General features: G+C 44.5%; 1 protein-coding gene across 1 annotated transcript; it reads right to left on the minus strand.

Annotated features, from left to right (window-relative positions):
• Positions 1 to 509: 509 nt before the first annotated feature.
• On the minus strand, positions 510 to 8919 carry RIMKLB (ribosomal modification protein rimK like family member B; the record flags this gene model as incomplete). Its single annotated transcript, XM_010178252.1, has 4 exons — positions 510 to 1026; positions 3415 to 3618; positions 6568 to 6654; positions 8689 to 8919. Coding segments are annotated over 4 exons (986 nt in total), but the record flags the coding sequence as incomplete, so codon positions are not given.
• Positions 8920 to 9998: the final 1079 nt, after the last annotated feature.

Raw genomic sequence — 9998 nt, forward strand, 5'->3', positions numbered from 1 at the left:
ACTTTCAAAGGATCCTGAACTTACAGCTCCCGTCTAGACGAGCAGGAACAGTAGGTGTCCAGGAACTTTGAAATATCTGGTATTTAACACCTTCAGCTCACACTGAGAGTTTGAGGCACTCGGCAATTTACAGGATCAAGCCTCACAGAGGTAGAAGAGACTTAACTGGTGCAGTAATTCACAGAAGTTTCTAGAGAGCTGCCAGACAGCTTTCTGAAAAACCTCCAAGTGTGAATCATGCTTCAATGCTTGCCTGTGAACACACACAAACTGCAATATGGCTGGGGAACCAAAGCAGCATCCAAATAAAATTCCCACTTAGGTTGTGAATCGAGCATCTTCATTAGCAAAACGATGCTGAAGAACGAACACAATTTTATGTTCCGCAGAAAAGTAGGGGCAGCAAGCACAGCAGGCGTGCCTCTGGATTGACACGCTCCCCTCCTCTTTTCCTCATTCCTCTGAGCTTCTCTGATAAACAGCATTGCAAGTTGGTTTAAAAAAAAAATAAAAATAAAATTTACAAGAGAGAGTTCTGTTGGTCATCTATTTACACGTGGCATCACTCCACAAGAAGTTTGATCTCATTGGCTAATAGCTGGTTCATGTTGAATAGAGCCCCCGGGAGCTTGGTGAGCAACTCTCTCTCCGTGGTCTCAGGGTCGCTGTCGACAGAGCTGGAGCTAGCACTCATATTGTCGACAGCGGCACTAGCTGGAGGGCCCAGCTCTGGCTCGCTAGTCTCGCTTGCCGTGGACACCACAGAGAGCAAGGACATGCGTCGCGTCAAGCGACCGGGGGTAAGGAGGGAAGCGGCATAGTCCGCTATGATACCAGCTACATCTAGATTACAAGCCTTGTCAAAGGCAATGAAACCTACATTTGCATTGGCCTCACAGACGTAGAATGAACCGTCGTCCTTCATCAGCAGGTCAATGCCGCACACGTCCATCCCCAGGATGTTGGACACTTGGACTGCCAACTGCTTGCCTTGTTCGCTCAGCGAGCACATCATCCCTACGCCACCTGGAAAAAGGGGACAAACACTTGCTGTCTGTAATCTGGTCACAGGTGACTGACATCCTTCTCAACTGCTTTTTGCTTGGGAAGCTCCAAAGAGAGCCTGCAAACACATTGCTGATGACTCAGAAAGCAACCTCCTTTCCACAGTGACTTCTTGAAGCCACAGCAGGATTTCCGAGGTGTGCTGAGGAACATGGGTTAGTCAGGGACTTGTCATTGTTGGGTTAGTGACTGGAATCAATGAGCTTAAAGGTCTTTTCCAACTGAGGCAATACTGGGATTCAAAAAAATTCTGACCTGTCAAAGGCAGATCAAGATTATGACTTGTTTAAAAACCAGTTAAATGTTCACTTTTTAGTCAAGAAAAATATCATACATTTTTATGGTCTTGGGATATTAAAAAGATGCCTTCCATAGGATTTTGGAGAGGTTTTCCACACATATTTGTAAGTTATCACAATAAATCTTTCAGCAACATTAAACCAAGTGTTCCTGAGAAGACTACAGTTCTAACAGGTATGATCAAGGGGGACGGGGGTTAAGACACTATCACCTGCTCATGTCCCTGTCAGCTTGCCATCATAGGTTACTGCCTCTAAAGCAAGAGCTAGGGAACATTTGTGTCTGAACCTCAGCTGGTCCAGTTCACAGTCCTTAGATCTAAGAATTATAGAATCAAAATATTCTAGGATGTTGTGAGTTGGAAGGGACCCACAAGGATCATCCAGTCCATCTCCTGCCCCTGCACAGGACAAGCCCAACATTCAGACCATGTCCCTGAGGGCACATGGTGGCCAAATGCTTCTGGAATCTTGTCAGGCTTGGTGCCATGAGCACCTCCCTGGGGAGCCTGTTCCAGTGCTCCACCACCCTCTGCCTCAAGAACCTTTTCCTCATGGCCAACCTCACCCTCCCCTGCCACATCTTCCTGCCATTTCCTCTGCTCCTGGCATTCGTTGGTGGCCAGAGAGAAGAGATCAGCGCCTGCCCCTCCTCTTCCCCTTGGGAGGAAGTTCTAGACCCCCATGAGATCTCCTCTCAGTCTCCTCTTCTCCAGGCTGAACAAACCAAGTGACTTCAGCCTCTCCTCACACCCTTCCCCTCTAAACCCTTCACCAATGTTGTGTCCCTCCTCTGGACACTCTCCAGCAGCTTTAGATCCTTTTTATCTTGTGGTGCCCAAACTGCCCCCAGGACTGGAGGTGAGGCTGCCCCAGTGCAGAGCAGAGCGGGACGATCCCCTCCCTCGCCCGGCTCGTAACTCAGTGCTGGATGCACCCCAAGCATTAACCAACTCAGACTTCATCTATCACTTTTTTTTTTTTTTTTAAAGGTAAAAAACCAAAAACATTTAGCAGAAAAATCTTTCTGGCTGTATTTCCTCAGCATCAAGTAATAACTAAAACCCCTCAGGCATTCTGACTAAGCAAAACTGTGAACACATGAACACGTTTTATTTCATTCCTGTTCAGGTTCAGTACAGTTTCAGCCAGGCAACCTCAACCTTCCTTCCTCCTTCTATCCTCAGAAACCTCCCTGTTCTATGCAGAAGCTCAGCTGTGAGTAGGCTACAATCAGTGCAGTAACCCTCCTCTTCCTCCCAGACATGGTCTTTGGAGGAAAAGGTTGCAGGGAGGAGCCTGACAGACTCAAGGCAGCACAGCAGCAGAACAATGCAATCCAACTGTTTATTGTCTTCCACAGTTTCATCCCTTAACACTCTCTTCCACCCTCTTGCCACCTGACTGTCTCCTCCACCCCCCTCAGTCTCATCTTCTGTCTTCCTTCTTTTTCTGTTCCTCTTAACAGGATGAAATTAATTATAACATGGTGTTAGAGACAGGACAAGGGGAAATGGCTTTAAATTAAGAGAGGGAGATTTAGGTGAGTTATTGGGAGGGAATTTTTCACCCAGAGGGTGGTGAGACGCTGGCCCAGATTGGCCAAAGAAGCTGTGGCTGCTCCTCCCTGGAAGTGTTGAAGGCCAGGCTGGATGAGGCTTTGAGCAACCTGGTGTATTGGAAGGTGTCCCTGCTGATGGCAGGGGGGTTGGAACTGGATGAGCTTTAAGGTCCTTTCCAACCCAAACCAGTCTGTGATTAGCATGACACTTCCACTACCACATCAGTTGCTCCATCTGTGTTCCTAGAACTTTCCCCTCCTTTTCATCTCTCCTATCTATCTAATACTTTGGGTAGAGACTGCGTCTCCTGTGTTTGCTCAACACACATCTCACTTAATCCTCACTCCTGTGTTTCCTCTGTAAACCCCCAACAGTAAGCACAATTAATACAAAATAAAACCTGCAGCTTATTTCAGTTGGGTTTGTGATTTTTTTTTTCAACCGGATTGAAAAATTCTGATCAAAACTATGAACAATGCTGTTCCTACCAAGCGAGCAGTTACTCTGCATCCTCCCATCTGTTGAGCAGCGGAGCATGGTGCCCACCACACGGCCTCCTACTACGATGACACGTACATCCTTGCCATGGGACTCTTTAACGTATTTTTGAAATAAGTAAGGGGCATCATGACGGATCAAATGGCTTAGGTCTGCTAAATGGTGCTTGTCTCGTGCCAGGAACACAGCTTTACCTGTATGAAGAAAAGAACATCAGAAAATTGGAAGATGTTACTGATTTCAGGTGTGTCAATGATTCAGCACATCCAAGTAAAACCTCTGACCAGTATGCTTCCCCTTCTCACCCACCCCATCTGTAGCTTCTACCCTTTTACAAATTCTCCTGCGGACATCGGGGTTTCAGTGCTTCTAAGTATTCAAGTACTGAGAGAGTTAAGAAGCCATATGAAAAGTGGAAGAAAAAAATAGGAAAAAAAGAAAGACAAGAAAACAGCTTTACATAAAGGTGGTCTTGTCCTTTTGGTACAAGTCCTTAATGAGAGAAAAAAGGAAAACATACTTAAAGAGTAGCAGACATTTAATTAATAACACAGTTTTTTTTCATTCAAGAGGACTGGACCCGCAGCCTACAGCTCTGACATATAAGAACCCATGACATGAAACTATTAAACACCAGGCAGCCAAGAACTCTGCTGTCCTTACTGTCCCTCGGCAGAACCAGCCACTTTCTCCGCTGGGAAGCTGCTGAGAGCTGCTCCCAATTCCAGAATGAGGCTCTGCAGTGGAATAACCACATTCAGAGGAAAACACTGGACTCCACAGTGTCCAAGATAATTCAGCAGAAGATTCCACAATACATAAAATGAATGGAATGTACTACAATTTGGAAAAAAAACCAAACCTCTTTAGAAATCACTAGCTTTTCTGCAAGAAAACATCTCAAGGACTTGTTTTGTTTAACCTAAAACATGTCATTTCATTGCCCTTCATTTCTAGAGCACACCAAAGACTTCTATTTTTTTTTCCCCAATTTTACTAATACTGATGAAAGCCACTCCTGAAACAGACTCTACCACTTTCCATCTCATTGCTAGTCTCACACGACGTCATCCCTTTTCATCTTTAGCTCCATTTCCCTACTCCTCTTCCCCTTTTTCTGAAGGCCTCTTTAATGAGTCATATTAGATTTCTGTTTTGCAATAAGGCTGCACAATTTATTTTGTGGCACAACTGTCACTCAATTATGCTACAATGTTAACAGAGTACAAAAATCAATCAATCAAATGCCTAGCTTAACTGAGGGACCAGAAATGCAGCAGTGGCAGAACCAGGAGGAATAATGTGTGAAGAAGAATTGCACCAAGTGCTCTACAGCCCAACTGGAGCAGCCTCTGCTTTGGCAGGATTTAAGGTCTCCATTGCACAGAGCACTGCTCAAGGAAGATGGAATTTCTCATCACAAACCGAGTACCAAAATGGCTTAAAAAAAGTAGGTTTAAAAATCAAAGTAGGCTTAAAAATCATGACAAGAAAGCAAAAACCTCCATGTGCTTTCTCCCATTCCCAACTTGAGCTCTCCCTACAGGCTTTTAATAACCCTACTGTATTCCTAAAAGGGGATGGACAGAATGATGCCTTGGAGAGGAACTACTTAGTTCTTGGGAATTATGCAGCTTCATGACATCTTGGCAAAAATAAGATTAACACATTTGCCACAGCAGCAAACTAGGCAGAAAGTGAGCCTAGAGGAGTATAACTTTTATTTACCAGCCAGTACCTATGACCATGTTTGCCTGGGTTTTTTTAAATACAATTTGCAAATGGTTGCTCTTCAATTGATTTGAAAAAGTCTCCCCATCTCTCTTTAATGTGAAAGGATATGTACTGTGCATAAATTTGCATTAAAATGCCTAGAATTTAAAGTGCTCTAAAGCAAAACTTGTAAACAGAGATTTACATGAATTCTGGCTAAAAAGGGAGAAGAAAATCAATAGCTGCAAACTCTGTAATTACTTAGCAGACCTTAACAAGAGGCAGCAGCAAGTCAAATCCACTGTCTCGAGATACTCCACAGTCATCAAACTCAGCTTGCTGCAAAGTCAGACTCTGACTTGGCTTCACAGCTCCACAAGCACTTTAAAACCCTATCAACAGGTGTCACTGCCAGCAGAAGCAGCTCTGATCCTCCTCCACCCCAGCCTTTTGTTCTCACTCTTCCATGACATCAACACAAGCTTTGTGTGAGTAAATAATAATTCATATGGGGAATTAGTCCAAGTATCCAAGTAAAAAGAACCCATCTAGATTCATCCACCATCAGTTCCTGAAGCCATTTACTACATGGCTACAGAAACACTCCTGCCAGCAGAAGAGATGTACCAGGGCAGCACAGAGTGGGAACAAACCGAAGGACAACAGAAGTGGTATCTTTTCGTTATGCTTTTGTTTAACCTAACTGCTGGCTGATGTGCTTAAACTTTGGTTTCAGTCTCTTTTTACTTCTAGTACTCATTGAGTTGTTTTTTAAAGCAAATTTAAAACGGTGTAAATAACCTCTGGAATGGATTTCAAACCTGGTTTCCTTTAGATCACTATCTAACACTCAACAAAATTGATGTACTGTCTCATAAGCAACACTCTAGAAGACTGAGAACAGAACAATTTAAGCTGAATCTGCTGTATTATCACCAGCACTCTCAGAGATATTGTTTTGAAAAACAAGAGATCCAGTTTGACAAACAACACATGAGATTTTACTTGAATCAGAATCCTGATTAGAGACAAAGTCAAGTAGAAAAAAAGTCAAATTAAGACTGAATTAACTAAGATTTCACTTCTTATGCCTATTTAGACATCCCTAAAATCCATGTTGGCTTCTGTCTGCTTCCTTTAGGCCAGACCTTCCATAATTCTGGTTCGAAGCTTTCCTCAGAGAAGTCACCTATGCACCATAATTTTGAACCCCTATCCCTCCCTGCTTTTGCAAGACTAGGTTCTACTAAAAGTGCTTCCCAATGTTGCAGCCTACTCAGCATTCAGAAGTCAAAGCGAGGTCGAATTTTGATGTAGCTCAAAGAAGTCCAGCACCTAATAGAAGACTTTCTTAACTATCATCCCTTGACGAGACAACATCGGAGCGCTGCTCAGAATATCCTGGCCCTCACCCCTGACCTCACACCCACCTCGGTGACCCCGTGTGTTCTTCACCACCATAGGGAACTCCAGCACTTCCGCCTCATCAATCATTTTGGCAAAATTCTCATGACCACCTGGCAAAAAGAAAACCAACAACGTTATGTGGCACCAATCTGGTGTGGCCAAATTGGGGATGTAATTGCCATACATTCCTCCCACCCTTACAGCTTTAGATAATGCAGAAAAAAAATATCAGTTAAGAGGAACTTGGCCATGGAGCATGATCAGACGTTGAAGGTGTTTGTAATATGGTGGATACTAACTCCTACTTCCTTCAAAATGGAAGACACAAGTTGACAAAAGGCCTCTTGATCACAGCCCCAAAAGGCTCAATCCAATCTTCCAAATCTGAATGTCCCGATCTACCATCTTGTTCCAGTTTATCCAGTTTTACTTTAGCAACTCCCACCTTTTCAAACATCTAGCAGGAAAATAGCAGAGACATCATAACACCAGTAACAGTTCCATCCAAACTCCTAACCAGGAAAGCAATATGGAATGCAAAGACAGAGAGCAGCAACAACCCAAATCCTGTCACTCCACTTTCCAAGGCTTAAATCTCCTGCATCTCATTCTCCTGAAGTAGTACTTTAACCTTTTCCTCTCATTGCATCCGTAAGGACCTTCCAGAGTAGCTTTTAATGACCATTCACATGATTATGGTTGATATTTCAAGGTTATTTGAGTTCAGTTCAATTCACAGAAGGCTGACCACAGAACAAGAAATACAGAAGAGAAAGTCAGGAGACAAAGGGATGAGAGTCCTCTAACAGCATGTGCTGTAAAGTGCTGAAGTCAAGCCAAGACACTGGTCACAAAGCCAGCAGCAGCCATCACTACCCTGCCATGGATTTTAAATCGTGGCATGGAATAACATGTCATTCAGCACATCCTGTTTTTCCTGGCAAAGTCAGCTCTCACTGATAACTTGATACTGTGGGGTTTTTTTTAAAAAAAAGAAAAAAAGTCATGCTTCTGTCAAATTCCAGAGGCAGGCATTAAAAAGAAGTGGCAGGGCGTTATGAACAGAGAAGTTCTGCAACTCCCCCGTCATTCGTGGTCTCCCCTTCCTCCAAAAAAGCTCTAAAACCTCATTCTTTTGTCAAAGAGCTAGAGCAACCATAGCTATAAAGAAAGAGTATATTTCTTCTTTTCACAGTAATTGATGGAAATAGTAATTCATAGGAACTGATGGAAACCCATATTTTTGTTTTTGTCAAGTAAGTCTGTGTTTTTGTCAAGGTTCCATGAACAAAGCTCCAAAGAAGAGGAAAGCACTGGTATTTCCCAAGAAGGAAAGGAAGGCTGAGACATACCTTCAATTCATAGAATAGAATCCCAGACTGGTTTGGGTTGGAAGGGACCTTAAAGCCCATCCAGTTCCAACCCCCCTGCCAGCAGCAGGGACACCTTCCACTAGACCAGGTTGCTCAAAGCCTCATCCAACCTGGCCTTGAACACTTCCAGGGAAGAGCAGCCACAATCTCCCTGGGCAACCTGTTCCAGTTCTTCAATATATTGTAATTAAAAGCAGAAACAGCATCAGGGTAGTTCAGACAAATGGTTCCCCTAACCGAGCACTCCGTCAGGAACCATCAACTCCAGAGACAGGCACAAGAAACTTCAATAGTTAACTGTTCTGGTGGGAAACAAACCCAAAACAATTGTGAAAAGTTAAACACAAGGGCCTGTACTCTTTTTGTCCTTTCACGGTAACTATTATATTTGAAGATATTTTTATTCATATATAAGATTAATCTACCTTCAGGTATTACCAAAGTCTAGATCTTTACATGACATTTAGTTCTCCAAGCTTTTGTCTGTTGTTTTGGACAACTGGAAAAGAGTTCAAAGCATTTTAGCAGTAACAGCCAAAGTTAGACACTTGGGAGGTGGAGGTGCAGTTAAAGCACTCTTCCCAAAGCTCATCAACAAAGCCAAAACCAGAATCTGAGTGCTGTGATTTTAATTTTCTCTTCTGGTTACTGAACACTTATCTGTCGAACTAGCCTCATGCTACTTAGTTCTACAGATTTCCAAAACTTCTGCACTGCAAAAGCACAAATTATGGCAGGCAACTATGCTATCCTTTGATCCAAAAGCCTTACCATATGAAAAAGTGTCTGGAAGAGGCACACCATGACCAGCAAGTTCTTGAAACGTCCAGAACTTGTTGACGCAGTTGAGGATGGCTTGGGGACGATTCATCAATCGACAGCCCATCTTCTCTAGGTGGCGAAGGACTGTGATATCGCTGTCACTCTGGACCCAAGGTGTTGGTACACGCACAACCACCACTTGTGGGTAAGCAGTAATGAGTTCCCCATTCACCCGAAGACCTAAAGAAGGAAGAGAAAAACATCCCAATCAACTACAAGGTCTTCAGGAGAAGGTAAAGGGGCAAAGAAATATTGCATTATATCACAGCAGAGACACCAGACTTCAACAGTGAGCGTTAAAACAGCACAAATCTCCCAAAAAAGCACCTTCTCAGTTGTGCTGTTTCATGTACATCACTCTTAACCCACTTGAAACTAGGACGAGGCAAAGAACAGAATGGATCAGGGCAGAAAATCTTGGGCTCCGTCCCAGGGTGAAGAACTTTTTAAATAGGTTGACACACCATCCTTCCTATGGCTGTTATCTGCACATGACATTCACATCAGCAGTACCAATGGCTCAGGAGGTTCCTGTCTCCCACCACTGGTTCTTGCCTACAGAGAATCACAGAATCGCCTGGTTGGAAAAGACCTCTGAGATCATCGAGTCCAACCGTACCTGTCCACTACTAAACCAGATCTCTGAGCACCTCATCTACCCGTCTGTTAAATCCCTCCAGGGATGGGGACTCAACCACTGCCCTGGGCAGCCTGTTACAGTGCCTGAGAACCCTTCCAGGAAAGAAATTCTTCCTCACATCCCATCTCAACTGCCCTGGGCACAACTTGAGGCCATTTCCTCTTGTCCTGTCCCTTGGTCCTTGGTTGAACAGACCCACCCCCACCTCTCTACACCCTCCTTGCAGGGACTTGGACAGAGCCACAAGGTCTCCCCTCAGCCTCCTTTTCTCCAGGATCAACAACCCCAGTTCCCTCAGCCGGGAACTCAGCACACTTGTGCTCCAGACCCTTCCTCAGCTCCGCTGCCCTTCTCTGGACACGCTCCAGCACCTCCATGTCCTTCTTGGAGTGAGTGGCCCAGAACTGAACCCAGCACTCGAGCTGCAGCCTCACCAGTGCCCAGCACAGGGGGAAGAGAACTTCCCTGGTCCTACTGGTCATGCTATGGCTGACTCAGGCCAGGATGTCCTTGTCCTTCTTGGCCACCTGGGCACTCTGCTGACTCATGTTCAGCCGCTGTTGACCAAGACACTCAGTTCAACCCCACGGAGTAGGAGGAGGTCAGTGAGGTCCCTGCA

Source organism: Antrostomus carolinensis, unplaced genomic scaffold (genome assembly GCF_000700745.2).
Source record: "Antrostomus carolinensis isolate BGI_N321 unplaced genomic scaffold, ASM70074v2 scaffold6711, whole genome shotgun sequence".
Classification (NCBI taxonomy): domain Eukaryota; kingdom Metazoa; phylum Chordata; class Aves; order Caprimulgiformes; family Caprimulgidae; genus Antrostomus; species Antrostomus carolinensis.